General features: G+C 39.0%; 1 protein-coding gene across 1 annotated transcript; it reads left to right on the top strand.

Annotated features, from left to right (window-relative positions):
* The first annotated feature begins 1,438 nt into the window (after positions 1-1,438).
* Positions 1,439-20,231, top strand: scn4aa (sodium channel, voltage-gated, type IV, alpha, a). Its single transcript, XM_084937244.1, has 26 exons — positions 1,439-1,736; positions 1,932-2,050; positions 2,132-2,221; positions 2,304-2,432; positions 2,956-3,047; positions 3,173-3,463; positions 3,572-3,635; positions 3,803-3,944; positions 4,055-4,252; positions 5,945-6,115; positions 6,300-6,429; positions 6,914-7,152; positions 7,241-7,414; positions 7,522-7,878; positions 10,139-10,621; positions 11,183-11,224; positions 11,301-11,424; positions 11,541-11,695; positions 11,810-11,983; positions 12,082-12,204; positions 13,308-13,589; positions 13,674-13,727; positions 13,959-14,096; positions 14,257-14,361; positions 14,602-14,872; positions 14,970-20,231. Exons 1-26 carry the CDS (start codon positions 1,482-1,484, stop codon positions 16,259-16,261), a joined length of 5,694 nt encoding a protein of 1,897 aa, XP_084793370.1. The 5' UTR covers positions 1,439-1,481; the 3' UTR covers positions 16,262-20,231.
* The last annotated feature ends 2,651 nt before the right edge of the window (positions 20,232-22,882 follow it).

Raw genomic sequence — 22,882 nt, 5'->3', positions numbered from 1 at the left:
ACTAGTTTTCAATGATTTGAGCTCTGTGACATGGCACACTCTCCTGCTGTAAGTAGCCATCAGAGGGTGGGCAAACAGCTGGGGCAACTGTGGCTAGGGCTCAGGTGGAAGAGTGGTTTATCTACCAATTAGAAGGTTGGTGGATTGATCCCCCCCTGAGTTGCATCCATTGGCTTGTGAGTGAGTGAATGTTAGGTAAAAGTGCTTAGGTGTAGATAAAAGCACTGTGTACTAATGGGTGAATGAGGCACGTAATACAAAACTCCTTGAGGTCTTATTCTGAGAAGAAAGCTGCTATATAAGTACCAGTCCATCCATTTACTGTTGCTGTAAAAGATTGGACTTAGACAGCAACAATACTTTAAACAATGCTTTCCTGCCATTGAAGGGCCCAAAGTGGACCAAGAAAATATCCCCCCACACTATTACACCACCACCACCAGCAGCCTGAATCATTGATACAAGCCAGGATGGATCCATGCTTTCATGTCCATTGCAGCACAAATCAAGAATGACCAGGCAGCATATTTCTAGTCTTTTATTATGCAGTTTTTTTGTGTGAATTATAGCCTTAAGTTTTCTGTTCTTAGCTGACAGGAGTGCCACCACTGTAGCCCATCTGCTTGAAGGTTTGATATGCTGTGTGTTTGGAGGTGGTGTTCTGCATGCCTTGGTTATAATGAGTTATTTGAGTTACATTTGGCACTGAGTGTATCAGCAAATGTACAACAACTCATAATGTTTACTGGTGTATTTGGTCCATAATTGGTTTGTAAACCATCATTTTGAAGGTTATCGTAAAGTTGCAACAAGTGTTCATAAATCTTTTTTTTTAAGGTTATTACATTTATAACATGTATAATGTTTAAAAGCTGCTGTTTGCTATACATGTTTGTAAAGTAGCAGCCAGAGAAGCAGTTTTATAAATCACAAGACTGTTAAACTACACACTGAGGTTTCAGTCAACCTTTAACCTTTAGTTATTGTTTACATCTGCATCACATTGTGGATCTGATGAGGCTGCTTGAGCTGATTGCAACCACTCAAGACTGCTTTTTAAGTTCCACCTGAATGAGTTTTAGAAGCATCCTTAAAGTGCTCAGTGACACTTAAAATAGCACTGCACAAGCTGCACAGAGCAGCCGAGGAGGACAAGAAGTCAGACCCAAGAACGTCATAGAAAAACTGGGCAATTTTCCACGAAAAAGATGCACAACAGTCAAGACAAACAAGAGTTCACCTGGGCACCTGATGCATATTGTTAGTTAGAAAAGGCAATGTTATACGGGTTATGTAAATTTGTAAAGCTCATGTTTTGATTTGCTTTGTCTTGAAGGTTTTTGTATGTCCTATCTGCATGTGACACCTGGACCTATTTAAAAAACTATGGTTGTTTTATATTCTCTCTGTTCATTCACTGTCCTCCCTCCAGCTCCTTCTAGGGAAACCCCGGCAAGGCGGTATCCCTTCGCAATGCAAAGATGGTGCTGCTGCTTCCTCCCCCAGGCACCGATGCGTTTCGCCCCTTTACTCGGGAATCACTGGCGAAGATCAAGAGGCTCAAGGAGGAAAGGAAAAAGGCAGAAGAAGTAAAGGCTGATGACGAGGAAGAACCAGCAACCCCGAATGCTGATCTGGAGGCAGGCAAGGGTCTGCCCATGATCTTTGGGGACCCTCCACCAGAGCTGCTCAACACACCCCTGGAGGACATAGACCCCTTCTATGAAACACAGAAAGTCAGTATGAGCACACATGGAAGAAAAAGCTCTGCTGAAGCACAAAAACACATTGCACACTCAGGCTCTAATAAACTTGACTGTATCTTAAAATGTGTCATTGCAGCTCCATGCAGGGTCTCTTAGAGAATTCATTGAAATGTTGTTTTTTGTGCAAAAAATTACAAACTTCATGGATAATTTTGTGTTTTTCAGACATTCATTGTGATCACCAAAGGAAACACGATCTTCAGGTTCAACGCAGAACCGGCGTGCTACATTCTGAGCCCCTTTAGTTTGGTTAGGAGAGGAGCCATCAAAATTCTCATACATTCATATCCTTTTGATTTATTGAGTGTATTTTTAGTTTGAATGGTATGACAGTATTCTTGTACGCTTCCTTAATCCTGACTTAAATTATTTAGCATGTTCATCATGATTACAATTCTATCGAATTGCGTGTTCATGACAATGAGCAACCCACCAGCATGGAGTAAAACTGTTGAGTAAGTAGCTCATCACTGATTATTCACACGTCACACCTCACACAGTATTTTGGATAATTAATTCTGATTAATTTCTTTGTAGGTATGTCTTTACTGGTATTTATACCTTTGAGGCAACAGTTAAAGTGTTGTCTCGAGGTTTCTGTGTTGGATCTTTTACATTCCTTCGAGATCCATGGAATTGGCTGGATTTCATGGTGATCAGCATGGCGTAAGTATCTGCTTGTGTGTTTATTTAAACTATGTAGATGCATTTGGTAAATAGTTGTTAGTACTTAAATAACAGTAGGAACTCCACCCTTTTTGCTGGTGCAATATAACCACTGAAGGTTATCCAACAAAGACATTTGGTTTTAGTAAAAGATTGACTAAAACCAAATGTTTTTCCATTTGCTTCATTACATCAGAACAGTGTACCTGTCTTATTAGCTGCTAGTGTGGTTCCCTTTTTACACCTCAGCTGTAAAATTCTGATGGGGTATTGTCGTCACCTTGCCGGGAGGGTGGGCAACATAGACACCCAAGTTTGTGAATGTGATAATTCAAGAAGGAAGTCACCTAGGATTTTCAAATTACCACAGGTGTATCTATTAAAAATCGGAAACACACAAACACAGAGTACCGCTGGCCGCTGCCAATGTTTTTGTTTTATTTTTATGGTTTATGATGAGACCTCTGCTTACGTTGGGGTGGCACGGAAACCATTTCCTTGATATGTTTGTGCCTTTTCCCAGTTACGTCACTGAGTTCGTTGACCTCGGCAATGTGTCTGCTCTGAGGACATTTCGTGTGCTTCGAGCCCTTAAAACAATTACTGTGATTCCTGGTATGCTTTCTGTTTTAATATAACACTAATAGTTTAACTGCACTCAGTACACATTATTTTTACTGGTTTTTGAGATATTCGACTTCCAAATTTAGACCACCCATGTATCAATTGTGTTTTGTCAGGTTTGAAAACAATTGTGGCTGCTTTGATCCAGTCAGTGAAGAAAATGGGGGACGTGATGATTCTGACAGTCTTCGCCCTTGCGGTTTTTGCACTCGTTGGTCTTCAGCTTTTTATGGGAAACCTGCGACAGAAATGTGTGCGATGGCCCATCCAAACAAATGACACCATGTTTGAAATCTTTAACGGCACCTCTTCATTCAATAACACAGTGGACTTCAACGACACCATTGGCTTAAATGATACATATACCAACAGCACCTTCAATTTCACTGAATATATTGAAAACTCAGGTATTTTTCATCTAATCTCTAAGTTTTTCATCTGTAATTTTAAATCAATATTGTCCACAGTGGTGTAAAGGTGTAGCTTTTCCAATTTCTTTTTTTGGTTGATTATAGAGAATCACTACTTTCTGGAAGGCAGCCAAGATGCTCTGATTTGTGGAAACAGCTCCGATGCTGGGTGCGTATCACCACAAAGATGTTACAGTGCTAATTTTGTCTTTTATTTGGGGTACTGGAGTTTCAGTGCAGACATGAGCCTTAATTGAAGTTTTAGAAAGATTGCGAGTGTGATTTGGAGGCTGGGAGGCCAGATGTAGTTGGATAACTTTTCTTCTCTGCTGACAGGAAGTGCCCCGAAGGATACACATGCATGAAGGCTGGGAGGAACCCAAACTTTGGCTACACCAGCTTTGATTCTTTTGGCTGGGCCTTCCTTGCCCTCTTCAGGCTCATGACCCAGGACTACTGGGAGAACCTTTTCCAGCTGGTTGGCTCTTCTTTCATTTGCTTCATTACAGTTTATGCTTTAATTTTAAAAATGTATTGTGAAGAAATTTGTCCTTAGTCCTCGTAGCTTCTTTTCTGTTCTTAAAACAGATCATGAGGGCAGCTGGTAGGACATACATGATGTTCTTTGTAGTCGTTATCTTTCTGGGCTCCTTCTACCTCATCAATCTTATCCTGGCTGTGGTAGCCATGGCTTATGACGAACAGAATCAGGCAACTCGGCAAGAGGCCATCAAAAAAGAGGAGGAGTTCCAGCGACTACTAGAGCAAGTCAAGAATCAAGAGCAGGTAACTTGCACCGGCCTGTTACACTGAATCAGAATTAGTTCAAAAACTGATTAAAACAAATGGCAAACAAATTTGTGTTCCATTTGCTTGATTTATTATTTTTTCCAAAAACAATCAAAAGCATTTTTGATGCAAATTTCAAAGACTATTATTGGCAAATAAATCAAACTTATACACAGAGACAGTATTTACAGTGTTGAACCTCCTTCTTTATACGCAGTTCTTTCTGGCACCGGATGCTCTTCAAGGGATGTGATCTAGGGAGACTCTTGGTTATAGATTCAAACTATTATTTACTTTGCCTTGTGACATGGTGCTTTTTCCTTCCTGAAAAATGCACTGATTAACACTAAATTCCTCCTGGATGACTGGAAGAGGTTGGTCTTTGCCTGGATCAAATTCAAAATAAAACTGAAGATGCAAAGTGTATAAGACACAAATATGTGCCACAACAACCACTTTTAACCACAACTATTTGGATTTAGTGTCCCAGCAATCCCTGACTCATTGCCAAATTTATATTACTTTACAATAACTTCTCATGCTGTCCATGTGTTCAACCGTTTAGAGTATTATTACAGGTCAAAACTAGTCTCACCTTCAAGCCTTTTGGCCAAAATCCCAGTACTGGTTTTTGCCATCCTATGGCTCATAGTAAAAACTTTGTTTTCTTTTTTTTATTCAGTACTATCCATCCATCCTTCCACCTTCTTCTGCTTAACCGGGGCTGGGTTGCGGGGGCAGCAGCCTAAGCAGAGAAGCTCAGACCTCCCTCTCCCCAGCCACCTCCTCCAGCTTGTCCGGGGGAACGCCAAGGCGTTCCCAGGCCAGCCGAGAGATATAATCTCTCCAGTGTTTCCTGGGTCTGCCCCAGGGCCTCCTCCCTGTGGGACATGCCTGGAACTCCTCAACCAGGAGCGCCCAGTAGACATCCTTGTCAGATGCCCAAACCACCTCAGCTGGCTCCTTTTGATGTGGAGGAGCAGCGGCTCTACTCTGGCCTCCTCCCTGAACTTCTCACCCTATCTCAAAGGGAGAGGCCATCCACCCTTCGGAGGAAGCCCATTTCTGCCACTTGTAGCCGCGATCTCGTTCTTTCGGTCACTACCCACAGCTCGTGACCATAGGTGAGGGTAGGGAATTGCTACCTGATCATGGTGTAGGGGGTTTTGTGTCCCAGGGCTCCCAGGGGCTATGTTGTCCAGGGGCTTCTGCCCCCTGGTAGGGTCTCTCATAGCAAATTAGTCCTGGGTGAGGGACCAGACAAAGAGCAATTCAGAAGACCCCTATGAGAAGAACACCTAGGGAACAGTTCACCCTACCCGGGATAGGGTTACCAGGGCCCCACTCTGGAGCCAGGTCCGGAGAGTTTGCCCGAGGGCAAGCGTCTGGTGGTGGCCATCTTCCTGACCCATCCTGCAGGAAGACCCATCTTCCTGTGCAGGAGGCACCGTTGGGGTCGGGTGCATTGTGAGCCGGGTGGTGGCCAGGAGCAGAGTCCCTGATGGACCGATCCCTGGCTACCAAGACTAGCAGATGGGACATGGAATGTCACCTATTCAATACTAAATTATAATAAAGTAATATTTTATACTGTAAAATTACAGCCGAGCCATGTTTTAAAGGGTTTTATAAACTGTCCAATGCAATAACAAAGGCATCTTACTGAATGACTTATCTTCTGCCAATCAGGCTAAGATGCTCGGTAGCCAAGGCACTCTAACCAGCAAAAACTCGCTCAGCCATCACACTGGGTCTGATTTGGCAGATGATGAACAGAGCCTTGACCGTGATGAAATTGTCAAAGATTGCAATGGGAGAATTGTTCCACGTCTGATGATCAGAGCGCCTACCATGAACGAGGTAAGTTATAGTTAGTGGTGCCTGTATGAGTGTTTTTAAAAACCTTTGCCTTGTCCATCTGCAATTACATACCTTGACTTATGTGTTTTGAGAAATTCTCAAACTATATTTGTAGTACTTTGGTCAACATTGTTGGATGTAAAGTGTGTTATAAATAAAGATGCTATGCTATGCTATTTTACAGTCTGCCATGGATTATGAATGCAGAGAGAAGTCACTGGGCTCCGTTCACAGCATGCTTCAACTGGATGAACCATGCATGGCAGAGAGAACTGCTAGTGCTCTGACTGTGCTCACTGCAGCTGCCATGGAAGGTACAGCACCAAACACACACAATATTGATATCACACTAACAAAATTAGGATATGTTGTTTAGCTTTGATTAATGTAAGCTGAGGACACAACAACATAACCTCTATTTCGGGGTAATGTTTTTTTTTTTATACTGCGTGGAGAAATCTAGGCATCTGGAAGTGTCGGGTGCCACTGGGGGTGAAGAAGAAATACACAAGGCTTAGCATTAGGTGCTCTGGTGTGAGCAATAATTCCTAAGATTATCAAGCAGTTGTTAACATTGTTCATTAATTTATCCAAGGCCGATACGGTGGAGTTGTCTTGAGCTTATCATAACGAGGCTAAATATATTGTGTGTAGCAGAGATTCCTGTCAAACATGGTGTTAAGCTAGATCTATTTCAGCACAGCTATAACCTGAAGCAACAAGACTTGGACTTTAGGTTGAAAGTTTAGGCTTAAGTGAGGTTTAATATTACCTTTTGTTTTCTGCCTCTTTCTCTAGAGTTGGAGGAGGCTCAGAGGCCATGCCCACCTGGCTGGTACAAATTTGCTGACCTTTTCCTGAAGTGGGACTGCTGTACCCCCTGGGTGGTCTTTAAAAAGCGGGTATACTTTGTTGTGATGGACCCTTTTGTTGACCTGGCTATCACTATCTGCATTGTGCTCAACACCCTCTTCATGGCCATGGAGCACTACCCCATGACCCCGGAGTTTGACTATATGCTGTCAGTGGGGAATCTGGTATGTGCTGCCTAACATTTTAAAATACTTTAAAGACATTGCTCAGATTTTAGGGGTGAAAAAAACATTTATCTTTTTTTTTTTAAAGGTTTTTACAGGTATCTTCACAGCAGAAATGGTCTTCAAGCTTATTGCTATGGATCCCTACTACTACTTTCAAGTTGGCTGGAACATATTCGACAGCATCATTGTTACACTCAGTCTGGTGGAGTTGGGGCTGGCAAATGTTCAGGGTCTGTCAGTCCTCAGATCATTCCGTCTGGTGAGACACACTGATTGAATTTCTTTGCATCAGTTTAACACTGTGGAATTACCTGCTCTGCTATTACTAAATGTCTTTATTTATTTTTGTCCCATGTTTGGTGACAGCTTCGAGTTTTCAAACTGGCAAAATCCTGGCCCACTCTCAACATGCTCATCAAGATCATCGGTAACTCAGTAGGGGCTTTAGGAAACCTGACTTTGGTGCTGGCCATCATCGTCTTCATTTTTGCCGTCGTGGGCATGCAGCTCTTTGGCAAGAACTACAACGACTGCGTGTGCAAGATCTCCTTGGACTGTGAATTGCCGCGCTGGCACATGAACGACTTCTTCCACTCATTTCTTATCGTGTTTCGCATCCTGTGTGGGGAGTGGATCGAGACTATGTGGGACTGCATGGAGGTTGCCGGAACTGGAATGTGTTTAGTTGTCTTCATGTTGGTCATGGTCATTGGAAATCTAGTGGTGAGTCCAACAACTGCATGCTATCTTCAGACTGAAGATTGAAGAAAGAAAGTCTTAGTTATTTCAGTGATCCATCTAGGAGATTGTGAAGTACATATTTGAGTATGTTAAGGAAAAACTTGTGAAACTTTTTTTGTTGGAGCTGGAGGAAAAAACTGTTTACGCTGATCAGCCAAAAGATTAAAACAACCTCTCTTATACTGTGCATGCCCCAGTTGTGCAGCCAAGAAAATTTTGACCCATCAGTGCAGGATCACCTGACCTCCTCACCCCTGTGGTTCGAGACTTCAGATCCTCTGTGTTCTGTGGGTTGTTGCATAGTATCCATGGATCAGGCTTGTTACGGCACCTCTCACGGGTGTTTTGAGATTTTTCATGTTCCTCAAGCTGCTCCTGAGCAGTTTTTGTTGTTTGATTGGACTCATTGCCCAACTGGGGATCTAGATGAATGACATGTGTCAGAGTGACATTTATTTCCCAGGAGATTGTTTCAGTCCAACATATACAATTTAACAGAACAGCCTTTGAACTGATTGAGAGTCTGGCTCAATTTTCGTGATGAGGCTTCAGGGTTTGTAATGCTTTCTGAAGAATTCTGAGTGTCTGTAGCATGAAAACGCTGCCCCCTGACCTTTTTATCTTGGCCTCACGAAACAAGGCCATACAGACGATCACTGTCAGACATCATTTCAGCATCATATTTAATGACTAGAGCCAAATCCATTTCCTGTCAGGTTATTCATAGAAATGAAAAGGAAATGGCTCATCATCAAGGTTTGAAGTATTGTGTTAGGCACGCTGTGCCAAAATTGTTGAGGCTTCTTGGATCTTAAACTCTTACTTACCCACTGTTAAACCTGAGCATGCTTACTTAACACATGAATGTACACTTTTTTCTCTAATAATGAGGCAAATAATATACTTACAAGGTTCATGGGAGGGGGTTTCTATTTAAATCTAATGACTTAAGCTACCAAACAGTGGTTTTGACCTTGAGTATGCGCTAAGATCCGGCTCAAGTAAGCATGCTGCCACTGATGGAACAAACGCGGACAGCTGAGCGAGCACAGCTCAGGTGGCAGTCCGTCTGGGTGTAAAAGAGAAGTCATTTGATAGCAGATTGAACTCTAATTGATGTAGAGGTAATCATATTGAGCCATCAACACCACAGCATATGGAGCAGAGAAGATTTAAAGGGGAATTATTATGTTTTTATTTATTTTATGTCATACATTACTGTTAGAATGGTTGATGATCACTCTGTGTGAGATGGGCAGCCAATTAGAATAAACTTGGCTTAGAGGGAGGGGCTTATTTTGAACTGAGAATCACGCATTTTCTCTGGTTTAATGAGCATGAAATCACCACTAGTTTTTATGCACGGTTTTTATTAAACAAATAATAATATAACATCAGCTCAAGCTGCTGGCTGTGCCTCCAGATAAAACCAAAAGTAATGAGTTTTAAATGTTTAGATTTTTTTTAAAATTTTAATCTATTTTGCAGCAAGAAATTGACTAGGTACATTTCCTATAGGCCACACTGTTCCTCTAAGACAAGGAAGAAATGTCTCACTTCATCAGGTTACCGGAACTGTACAAAGCTAATGGAATTAGCTGACAAATCACCTGAATTATATTCCAGGAGACTAGGAACATAACCCTGAAAAAACACTATAACCTCTACCACAGTTATTTTTTCCACTCATCAAAGATCATCAAATCCATATCCGATCTTTCATTGTCGCGTTTGGTTTTTGTGCAGCTCGTCCTGTCCATCAGCTTTATTTTCTTATTGACATCTCTGACACTGGAATAAGCGAGATGAGCATTCCCACTAGTCCATGTAACCATGATCTCCTGCTAAACCTGGGAAATAGAAGCCGCGAAATCAAATAACATGTTTGAGTAACTAAAGATAGCTGCATCTGAGACAGGAGGCAGACAACATAATATTTACTGATGTGACGTCACAGGAACAATATGGTATATGATGTCTGCTTGAGCTATTCCAAACTTTTGTGTTTGGTTCTGCAAAGTTAATACAGTTTTACTCACTGATCACTGGATATAAGCTTGATCACTGTTTTGCAGTCGAGTAATGATTCCTAATTCTCACTTCTTTAGGCATCACTTTGACTGTCAAATATTTATTTTCACTAAACAAAATGAACAATAAGAAGCTGTTAATTCTATGTGTGAAATATGGGCTGTACGTATGATGCGTATTCATAATTACCTTCATTACTCTTTGAACTCAGGTGCTGAACCTCTTTTTGGCCTTACTGCTCAGCTCGTTCAGTGGCGACAACCTTTCTGCAGGAGAAGATGACGGAGAGATGAACAATCTCCAGATTTCCATCGGCAGGATCACACGGTTCATCGACTGGTTTAAAGCGTTCATCATTCAAACTATCTTGCGGACTCTTGGCAGAAAGCCCAAGGAGCCTGACGAGGGCCCTGCTGATGACGTCGACCCTAAAACGGAAGGAATTGAAATGAACCATTTGGACACCAGTCAGACTTTCAAACTGGCAGATGGGATATCAGATTGCCTAGTTGAAGGCCGGCCTTCTGGATTTATTGTGGATGGAGAGTTTAGTCTTAGTGTGCCAATTGCCCAGGGAGAGTCAGACTTTGAAAATCTGGGAGAGGACGATGAGGATGATGAAGATGAAACCAGTGATTCCAATTATGATAATCACTCTGAGAGTTTAGATGAGGGACATAGCCAGCAGAATACCGTAAGAAAACTTCTGTCCTAATCCAAAGTCTTATACAGTTTATTTCAAATAATTGCCATCTTTTGATCTATTATTCATCTCAAAATAAGATTTTAACAGCTCTTGACCACCAAAGATAAATTGTATTGGTTAATTCATTCATTCATTCATTCATTCACGAGTCCAACTTGACTTTTTTGTTTTTAGATTTGCAGCTAAAATTCAATTCATCAGGAAATATATATCCAGCATAAGTAAAATTTGACTTTGGTTAACAAACTGGCAACATGGCTTAAACATGTATTGGAACTTTGTATTTGGAAATTTGCCAAACATTAAAATAAATCCTATCATCAGAATATATAATTTTTTGTAACTGTTGGAAATAAGGCAGCAAAGAAAATAATTATTCTCAAAATAAATAATGCCGGATGTTGTTCCTGACGTAACCTCAAAGGGATTTGTGTGTGCTCCCAGGATCCCCATAATGTATTTTTGGGACAATAAACTTGTGTGCTGGATGTTTCTCAAACTCCTATGAACACTTAATAAAGTTTGTTTTCTGTTCGTCTGCTGTTTCAGGAAAATGTGAAAGATCAAATTAGTATCCCAGGAAATATCAAAGTGAGTTAACAGTATTTTCATCTGTGTGATTGCATAATGCATTTGCATCTGAACTTTAACTGTGATTCTTGTCTAGCTGATGGGTGCTCAGAATGGTGAGGATTCTTCCGTATGCAGCACAGCGGACTATCAACCACCTGAGCCTGAACCGGAAATAGAAGAGCCAGAGCCACTGGAGCCAGAGGCGTGCTTCACTGACAGTATGAACAACAATTTTATTAAATAAGCAAAACAAAAAAGACACAGAAGTCTTTTTCAGTAGCCATTCTGTAATCTGACATTATGAGGTAATCGCAAACCTTTCCACTTTTCTCAGACTGTGTGAGGCGCTGGCCATGTCTGATGGTGGACATCACCCAAGACAAAGGCAAAAAATGGTGGAACCTCCGCAAGACCTGCTTCACTATTGTGGAGCATGATTGGTTTGAAACCTTCATAATCTTTATGATCCTCCTCAGCAGTGGAGCTCTTGTGAGTGTTGTCATAACAGCAACAAATTTAGAAACGATGACCTTTTTATGATAGCGTTAAGACACTGATCCTGTCATGACACATATCTAGGTAGATAATGTTTTCTTTTGGCAGGCTTTTGAAGATATATACATAGAAAAGCGCCGAACGATCAAAATAATTCTGGAGTATGCTGACAAGATTTTCACCTACATCTTTGTCATCGAGATGCTCCTTAAATGGGTTGCATATGGCTTCAAGACCTATTTCACCAATGCCTGGTGTTGGCTAGACTTTTTCATTGTAGATGTAAGTTTCACTGCTTGCCTGTATGTGATAATACATCTCCTATGCCAGAAAGGTTTTGTGATAGCACTTGAATGGGAAATGTTTTGATTCTGCTACAGATTTCCCTGATTAGTTTAGTTGCCAACTGGATGGGCTACTCTGACCTTGGGCCAATAAAATCCCTCAGAACCCTCAGAGCACTAAGGCCTCTTCGCGCGCTATCAAGATTTGAAGGGATGAGGGTAAGTTATTGGCTGCTAATGCTTGTTTCATATGGAATTTGTAATACTTAATGTTAACATTATAATATTTTGAATGGTTAACACTGATTTAGAAGATGCAAACCTGTCATGTTTGATGCACTCTTGTACTAATTTGCCTGGCTTTGTCCAACTGTGTTTGTTGAATGCATGCTTAAACCACAGCTGCTGTAACAGAGGTGACTGAGGTGAGTTTCCCCAAGTCAGTTGACTAACTAATCAATGCATTCACTTGAGTAAGATTATTGTTGTAGCCCTGTGCAAAAGTCTTGAACCACCACTCATTTCTTTCTTTTCTTTTTTTCCTTTCCAAGGAGTCAGACATTCTTGTTATTTTAAAGTGTTTTTGAGGAAGTTTTCCTTTGTTTCTGAAGATCTTTCAAAGCTTTTCTTTGGACATTAGCTGCTTTTTCACTCATTTTCGGTCAGGTTCTTGTACACAACCTTATCTTTCCTTTTATTTTTGTTTATTTGTTTGTTAAGTCACCTAAGATTGACCTATGAATCATTCAAGAGGTATCCAACTCAAAGGATCAGTATTGTGTGTCAGCAAATAACAGTTTAGCCAAGAACCAATTTTAATTGTATCTTTAAGCACTTTGTTTCTAGCAGCCTGTTGCAAAAGCACATAATGTTCCCTTTTCTTTAGCTGAGTCTATAAAAAATGACATGCAGTCTGGGATCATTTTGGTAGAGAACGAAACAAAAGGCACCCAGAATTGAAAGAAGAGATTTGGATGTCAAGAAGCCTGGAGAACTACACCAGAGGACTCCTTTTAGGAAACAGAATAAAACTTGCCTAAGAAAGCTAAGACTACAATATAGAAAATAGGTGGCAATGCCAAATATTGACTTGAAATCTTGTTAGGGTTCTAAAAACTCTGTTTGTGACTTACATACTGTGCTCTCATGAATATTTGCACCTTTCAATAAATTGCTCCACCTATTTCCCATCTTGCTAACAAATTATAGAGAAATGTTGGGTGCCTTTGCACAGTACTTCAGGTCTTACAGCTGAATAAATTATTGAATAAATCTGAATATCTATTGCAAAGTTCTAAACAGAGTCTTGTCTTGTGGGGCAGGTGGTGGTAAACGCTCTCGTTGGAGCAATTCCCTCCATCTTCAACGTGCTACTGGTGTGTCTGATTTTTTGGCTCATCTTCAGCATCATGGGAGTTAATTTGTTTGCTGGGAAGTTCTACCGCTGCATCAACACCACATCGGAGGAGCTTTTCCCCATCACTGAAGTCAATAACCGGAGCGACTGCATGGCCATCAAAGAAGCGACACAGGAGGCCCGCTGGGTCAACATGAAAGTCAACTATGACAATGTTGGACAAGGCTACCTGTCCCTACTTCAAGTGGTGAGGTGTTTTGTTTGAGTTAAAGAAAATTAGTAGTCATATTTACTGATACATATTTTAAATAAATGTTTTCACTGACTGCAGGCAACTTTTAAAGGTTGGATGGACATCATGTATGCTGCTGTCGACTCAAGAGAGGTAATGATTTCGTGTCTTTGAAGTTCTGGTGAGCTGCATAAAGGAATCCTCATCTGGGGCAATAAATTGCGACTATGAGTCCAATTACAATTATTTCCTTAGAAGAGCATGTATGCATTGCAACCCGACATTATAAAATATCCGATGAATCAAATGAAGAAAATCTTCCAACCTGTAACTGAGCAAACGATGATGATTAGGCATTTATTCACCTGTATTTTTTCTACTTAGGTGGAAGAGCAACCATCCTACGAAATCAACCTCTACATGTACATGTACTTTGTCATATTCATTATCTTTGGCTCTTTCTTCACACTTAACCTCTTCATTGGGGTCATTATTGATAACTTTAGTCAGCAAAAGAAAAAGATAAGTATAAGACTTTGTTCATCTGAAATAGTGCCTGTGCAAAAGCATTGAGTGTTTTCTTTCCTATTTTCAAGTGTACAATTTTATAACTTTAAACCACATAGACTTGTGACATTATTTAAATTCCTATAATTACGTTTGAATTCTGCTTTTTCCGCACTTTGGAGATGACGACATCTTTATGACTGATGAACAGAAAAAGTACTATGAAGCCATGAAGAAACTTGGTTCCAAGAAGCCACAGAAGCCAATTCCTCGTCCAACGGTAAGACATTATGATTATTTTAGTTTTCTGTATTAGCAATGCGTTACGTTGATCAGTCCAAGACTGGAAAACTTGCATGTGTGAATGACATCATCAGAAGTAATGATGCTTCACGTTGGCATGCATAACGTGGCTATGTTCACCTTTTCTGCACACTACTTGTGTTAACAGGCCAAATGACTTTCCTGGATTTGTATTTCTGTTCCTCACTGCTCTCGATTTACTTCCTCTCCTTTACAGAACCTAATCCAGGGCATAGTGTTTGACTTCATCAGTCAACAATTCTTTGACATCTTCATTATGGTCCTCATTTGCCTCAATATAGTGTCCATGATGGTGGAAACAGATGACCAAAGTGCAGAGAAGGAGGATTTCCTCTTTAAATTAAACATGGCTTTCATTGTGGTCTTCACTGCAGAGTGTGTGTTGAAGGTCTTTGCCCTGCGGCAGTACTACTTCACCAATGGATGGAACATTTTTGATTTTGTCGTGGTCATCTTGTCAATAGCTGGTGGGTAATTAATGAATTAAAAGTACAGCTGTGAATTGCTAATTTGGTCCAGCAGATATATTGATACATTGTTGCTTTTCTGTGTGTTTTCTTCCAGGTACAATGCTCTCAGACCTAATTGAGAAGTACTTTGTGTCACCAACTCTTTTCAGGGTGATCAGACTGGCCAGGATAGGCAGGATTCTACGTCTTATTAAAGGAGCTAAGGGCATTCGGACGCTTCTATTTGCCCTGATGATGTCCCTACCTGCTCTATTCAATATTGGTCTCCTGCTCTTCCTCAATATGTTCATCTTCTCTATATTTGGGATGTCAAATTTTGCCTATGTCAAAAAGGAGGCTGGGATTGATGATATATTTAATTTTGAAACATTTGGAGGAAGTATTATCTGCTTGTTCCAGATTACAACATCTGCAGGCTGGGATGGACTTCTACTTCCAATGCTGAACCGGGAGCCTCCGGACTGTGATCCAGACTTTGAGCATCCTGGCACGAATGTAAAGGGCAACTGTGGAAGCCCTGGCATGGGCATGGTGTTCTTCTGCAGTTACATCATCATCTCATTCTTGGTGGTGGTCAACATGTATATTGCGATCATCTTAGAGAACTTCAATGTGGCTCAGGAGGAAAGCAGTGATCCACTCAGTGAGGACGACTTTGAGATGTTCAATGAGACATGGGAGAAATTTGATATTGATGGAACTCAGTTTATTGAGTATAGCCAGCTCTCAGATTTTTGTGATACCTTGCAGGAGCCACTGAAGGTTGCCAAACCCAACCTGTTCCAGCTGATTGAAATGGATCTCCCCTTGGTTGCTGGAGATAAGATCCACTACTTGGATGTGTTGATGGCTGTCACTCAGTTGATCTTGGGAGACACAGTGGAGATGGAAGCAATACGGAATAGCACTGAGGAAAAATTTAAGGATAGCAAAGACACCTTTGCACCAGTTATCACAACGGTGCGCTACAAAGAAGAGCAGAGGGCCGCTGTGGTTATTCAGAGGGCTTACCGCAGCCACCTTCTGAGGCGCTGCTTATGCCATGCAGCTTTTATGCATCGATCTAAGAAGATGGGGAGAAAGAAAGAAGGTGACGATCCACCAGAAAAAAAAGGGTTGCTTGCACGAAGGTTAGGGGTTCTCTATGGGAGTAATGCAGAGCTTGCTGAGGAAATGGAGCAAGCAGCTTTAGAAACTTTGGCAAGACAACAGCCCTCTAATCCTGAGGCACTGTCACATTACAGAGAGGCACGGTGCTGTCCAGAAACCCCCGTGCAAAATATTGTTGTTGTTCCTGTAGAAGTCACTAATGAGGTTTTATTGCATTCTGCCCCCAACCAACACCTCTTGACTCTACAAGTAAACCTGAGAGAGTCAGTTGTATAGTAAACTGCACAATATAATTATTTGTCTCTTCCCTCTATTCTTTTTTTTTTTTTTTAACAGTGATGGAAACTGTTCTTGTTAATGTATAAGTGTCGCTGATATGCTTTTTAACTCTAGACAAAGAAGAGTCTAACTGATGTTTCGAATGCAGTTTTTATCCCTAAACTTAAGAATCTATTCCTCCTTTTTTTCATGGTATATTTAATTTTCTCGGGTATTGAAAGTGAAACTGAAGTGTGTGCTGCCAAGCAGGTTCAAAATAACAGGGTTTTTGTGTGCAAAAGTGTGCATTAACTGCCTTGACAAAACCTACAGGTTCAGTTTTAGGGAGTTCAGTTGTTGGTGGTGGTTCACAAGTGGTGGTTACCAACTTTCTCTGTTAACCCCAGTTTTCTGTTTCAGGCTCAGGGGAATTTGATGCCTTCTTCTGCACAAAATAAACAAATTGCCTTGCATCAGTAGGGAGGAAAAGGAGGGTTATATATCACATAACAATTCTTACAGCAAAATCAAACAAAAATAAAAAATGTGATGAGAAGAACACACCAGAAAACTGCTAATGTTGTAAATCCACATGTGAATATATGTGTTTTACCATTCTCGTCAGTTACACATAGGAGGTCTGAAACTTCAAACTATATTTCATCATGATATTGATGAACGATAATGAAGAAATAAACATGAAATCGTATATATACATTTCATGCATCATCAAATTAACGTGTGCTAATTCTCGTGGCAATGCGAAGCTTGGAGTTTGCGCTGTTGCAATTAGACTGGGGTATTAGGCTAATAATAGTCTATGGCTCAGCTGGTATTAAAATAATATTCTCTCAGCTCAGAATCATATTTCATTAAAAGAACTTTTGAAAACACAACACTTACAGCTAATTATACCTAACCTATCCGGGTTAAAAGAGGTTTTAGTGACACTAAAATCTCTGGTTTAAGTCTGAACATACCTTGTCGTACACCCCTCAATATATATTGACTTTCCCTCATAGAAACATAAAAATTAACAAAATTGGTCAAGGAAAATTGTGATTTAATGCACAATTCAAAAATAATGAAACAGTAAGGTGTGATTTCTTTCAGTTTAACAGAAATACAAGATCTAATATTTAATTTAACCTTTTTTATCCAATGAAAATATGCTAGACTTTACTGTAGGCTGAAACATTATTGTGGACTAGAATCTGTTTTATGGTAAATTTCTAGTGGGAAGAAAACAAACAAACAAACAAAAAAAAACAGAAACAAAAACAAAGGCAAAACCTAAATTGAGATAAGCTAACAACAAGTGATTCACGTTCACATCCCCTGTGATGTGAACGTGAATCAGAACAGATGTATTGCAAAAACTATGATGAAAAACATGAACATGAACCAAAGCTTGAAAATAATCCTGTGACTTGAAGTCCATGATGCTAGACAAACAGATAACCTGACACTGAACAGAGAATGACAGAGGACCTAAATACACAGGATAATAACAATAATGAGGGAAGTGAAAACACCTGGGGATAACGAGCTCACACAATTGAATCTGAATGCAACAGGGGAAGTACAGCTAAACACACTGAACATTGAACACCAGACCCTTCAAAGTAAAACAGGAAACAACAGAACGTAGACAAGACAACACAAGCTTGACAATGTGAACACAAAGACATTACAAATGACAGACTTCACAGGGGACAGGAAAAGACTCATATCAGGAGACATAGACGAAACATAAACTAAACTAAAACTCAACTAAGACAAATTAATAATACTGGAACTAGTATTATTTCAATATATAAGAAGCAAAGAAAATACAAAATAACACAAAAATGCTGGATCACAGACCCAGCCCCCTGCCAGATAAAAGCAAAGTTTCTGAACATATTTCAGTTCAGAATGTAAATGTATTTTTAAGCATATTATAGTTGAAGCTTTTCTTGGGCTTAGCATTCAATGCACTGATCATTTTTGTCTTTATATAATTAGAGTTTAGAACACAGTTTAAAAATATTTCACAGTGTCCTTACATTTAAAGAACATACGATATGCTTTCATTTTTTCTGAATATGACATCATTTGAGCTCTATTAACAGTCCCAACAGAATATTTTATATGGTAATATGCACAAATCACTACTTTATCATGATAGCCATGTTATTTCATTAAGGTCTAACAGCAACAACAACAAGAACAACAACAAAAACAACAACAACAACAAACACAACAACGACAACAATAATAATAATAATAATAACAACAACAACAATAATAATGATAATAATAATAAATTATATTTCTCAATTCATCAGCACATTATAAAACACCCAAGGACACCATACAATAGATGAACAAAAACTAATAAAATGCAGGGAAAAACCAGTTTAAAACAGATGGATTTTGAGCTTGGATTTTAAAAGTGGTAATTAATTATAATTCATGTTATCAGAAGGTAAAGAGTATAAAAGACTAATATTAGTGTTTTATTATTAATTAGATACCAGATGACTTTCTATGGGGAATCTGTTTTGTACACAGGTAAATAAATTGCTATAAAATAGAGTCTCTGGATCTCATTGTCCCTCTCTTTCTGTGAAACTACTTATTAGTTAACAATGGGGTTAACTAAACCCACATGGTGTGGCTAATATAGTTAGCATCTGTTCCTAACAGGCTTATTCAGGCAGGCCCAGTTTATATTGCACTATTTATGTCCCTCCAAGTCAAATAAGAGCAGTTAACTGCACTCCACTGAATGATTTCAAAGGTTATTTCCCACTTACATACTGTATGCATGTTTATATTTATATTTTTTGGTCCCTTCAGATATCAGATGTTCTCAAAACCTAAACCAGCCATGTTTGGCCATTTCATTGCTGGATTTCCCTTTCAGCATTCAGGTTTGAACGCTGTCTGTAAACTTACAATGTGATGTTTTTATGTTAATGTGGCTGTATTAGAGAACTGCTAAGCACATACTTACTTGCTGTGCATTAAAAGGAAGTTTCGTCTCAGGTTAGATCACAAGATGCAAGGCACACACATTGAATGGTTGAAAAAAAAACAAAACAAAAACATGTGCCACTTTCCAAAATGTAGTTAATCAGATCTTTTTACAAATTTACAAGAAAACCTGCAGCGGATCTAGTCATATAAAGATGTTAATTCTCTTGCTTTTGTCTAAGTCTTAATAGAAATTCTGATGTCTTACTTTAAATATATGGTACTGTGTAAAACTTGCAGGCAGTTTTAAAAGTAATTTCATATAAACATTTTTTTTTTAAATTTAGCAATAAACTTCATTTAAAGTGCAGTAAACAGAAAAAAATCAAATAAAATCACTCTTTGTGAATATAATTTATTTCGAGAAAGGTACCACTCCTCTTTGGTACTTCGTCATGCAGTATTATTATTATTATTTTATTTTTTCATTTTAATTTGCACAGGTAGGTTGTCCCAAGCATCCTAAAGACTTTCCTTGACTGTTTTGTGGATTTAGGCTTTCTCGTTTTTTTCTCTTCATGCAGTTCTCGACTCACAAAATGATGTTGATATCTGATCAGATGCCCCTTTACATTCTGCACAGTACTGTATATACACGAATAACATATGCACTTTTACAGTTTTCTAGCTTGTTTTTGTTTTTTTTAACAATAGGCTATAAAATGTCTATTTTCATTGAGTTTGACACTGTTCCAATGTCATCTTTGGAGAAGGTACATAAATTATGAATGTTTCCTCCACAAGGGGTCTCTCTTGTCATATCCTGCTGCTACAGCATGGCAGTTTTTCCTGTCAGGAGACTGTAACGTGACCATCCGAACTCCTATGTGAGACTGAGACACCGCTGCACCACTCGGCTATAGTGTCCTCTGATGGGACAGTTATATTCACAAGACAGTGTCCTCTTTTTGTTTACATTTCTACTGGAGGAAAAGACACATGGGGAGCTTTGCTGGTACAACCTACAATCACCTACAATGTTGCTTGTACATACTTTTTTCTTTTTTCCTTCTGAAATGTACATTTATATCATTTTGTTATTTTAAAACTATGTTGTTAGAATAAAACAGTTATTGTAAGGAAAAGTAGGCTGTGCGATCACTTGTCAGTTACTACTTTGTCTTGTCTGTGAAATTGCATTGATGCACTGTAGCCCTCTGCTGGTAGAGAGGTTGACAGGCCACACTAAAAACTGAAGATGGAAAACAACCAAGAGAACACAATGTAGTGACTTTTTACTCTTTAAAAAAGCCACCATAGTCAGACTTTTTAATGAACTATGCTTTACATTAATCTCTATGTCTATGAGTGTCCATCTTTTTGCATAATTATAAGAACTGTAGGTTAATGAGTAAAAAAAAAGCACATTAAAAAAAGCCTCATGACTAAGGAGCAACACTTCGAGAGCTCTACTTTAACCTCCTCAAAAACAACTTACAACTGTTAAACATGTGCAGTGTGTTTGTTTTTTTGTTTTTTTTACGGTCAAACCATTTTTATTAACAGGGGATTAATTGAGGCCTTAACTTAATAGCAGGTTCTATGTTTAAAAATATATATTCAGTGACTTTTTCAAGCATGAGTGTCAGTAGATTAAAAAGCACGCTGTTTCTGACATGGAGTGGGACGATGGGATTTTTGATTTATTTGCATTTTATGTCATTTCATTCTGCCTCACCCAGCTGGAGATCACCTCTGCAAATGCATGTTTCTAGTGACTGTTTTCTTGCCACCTGGTTTTCAGTGCTACTCTTTTTTTGGTTGTTTGTTTTTCTTCAGGCCCTAATGTCTAGTAAACCAAATTGGTTGAGGTTGGCAACATTTTTTTAACAAGTAGGATTAATCCAGAATTTTTATGTCAAATAATTAGAAAACTGTAAATCGATCTGTCACAATTAAGAGCCAAACACCAAATGACATTTAATTTTGTAGATTTTGTGCTTGCATTTTACTTTTGATTGATTAAATAAATCAGCTTTGCAAACAATTGCAGCCACCATTTCTTATAAAAATGTAAAGGTTAGACACCCTAAGCATTGCAAATCTTTTTGGAAATATTTTTCTTTTAAGAGAGGTACAGCATTTCTAGTTATTACATACTTCTTGAAAGAAGCTTTTTATCTCTTCCTTACAGACTGTGATAGGTAATAAAAATCCACACTGTACGCAAATATCGAGGACTCTGCTGTGCGGAGTTTATCAGCTTTGAAAATTAGGGAAATGAGATCAGCTTGACTGACCTGAAAACTTCACTCTTGACTGCAGCTTTATGTTGCATAACAAGATTGAGAGTCCACAGCAAAGCTAAAAGCTCTTTGGGGGATGTACCGAGCTACATAATGGCATTGTATGTTGTGTTCGTACAATTCTCATTCTCAAATATATTTATTATTTATAGGTTTATATTTTCCTTAGTTTGTTTGTTTATTTTACTGTATATTCCATTTTATATTTTCAGTTCACTTCAGTTTCAGTTAGTTTCCAGAGTTGATTTGATCGTTTCAGTTTAGTTTTTTATTAGTTTCAGTCTTAGTTTTAGTTTTATATCATTATAACATGGGTGGCATTCAGAAGTTCAGAACATTTATTACTATGCACATCATTTTAATATCATTTAGCCAACCACTCCCAAAACACGCCTGTGTTAAAGCTTCCTGATGCTTGTCGGGTTGACAAATCTGTGTGTAGTAAGGAGGACTAAAATGAACAAAGACTGAGATGATCAGGTGTTTTGAGCTGAGTTTAATTCAACAGTACCTTTATTTTTTTGTTCTTTTTCATAAGTTCATAACTTATAAAAGCATAAACAATCCTCCAACTCTTACCCATTAGTTGAGCTTGTGTGACTCGAGGCACAGAGAGGGGACTGGCATGGCCTTTATTGGCAGAAGACTAAAGAAGTTTGTGTGTCTTTGCAATTCAATCCCCCCAAAACAACAACATTGTGTTTTTTAAAATCTCCATCTAGTTTTAAGAACCACCACTGCATGTATTAGTGCAACTAACCAAACCATCCTGTAACAAATGACAGTCACACAGACGGTTTTCTGTCTAACACCACTGGGTATTTATGCCCAAAAGGAGGCTTTGGTTTACAATTAGACTTTAGGCTAACTAAAGTCTAAAAAAGCCTGCTATTTTCACTTGAACTCACAAAATTTGGCAAGTTAGATGTGAGTCAATGTTCATTCATAATTAAAAATTCAGACATTAGACTTACTACTTATAAAATACCTGATTTTTGCAAGACAGACAACAGAAACAGATTAAACACGAGGAGTATGCTATAATACTACAAGCCTGGTTAAAATGATGAGTATATAAAGGTTCCCTGTAATCGGTTAAATATAAATGATTACAGGTAGTTAGTTACTGATACCTGATAGTCATTTCTTCACACTTTTCTGCTATACAAAACTATGAACTACTATCTTATGGCAGCTATTTCAAATAAATGTAATGAAGGTTAAATGAGCATATCATAGCTACCATGCTTTTGTAATGTGTCACTAATTTCTCTGGTCATATATACTTTTATTTCTCTGGTGCTAATTTATTATACAAAATAACTACCAAAAGGCAATGATAGCTACTTTAATAGCCATTATTTCCCTTTTG

The sequence above is a fragment of the Perissodus microlepis genome, chromosome 8 (assembly GCF_051167445.1).
Source record: "Perissodus microlepis isolate ML-2025 ecotype Zambia chromosome 8, ASM5116744v1, whole genome shotgun sequence".
Taxonomy (NCBI): domain Eukaryota; kingdom Metazoa; phylum Chordata; class Actinopteri; order Cichliformes; family Cichlidae; genus Perissodus; species Perissodus microlepis.
The sequence above is the reverse complement of the archived record's forward strand: the minus strand, read 5'-3'. Positions and strand labels throughout refer to the sequence as shown.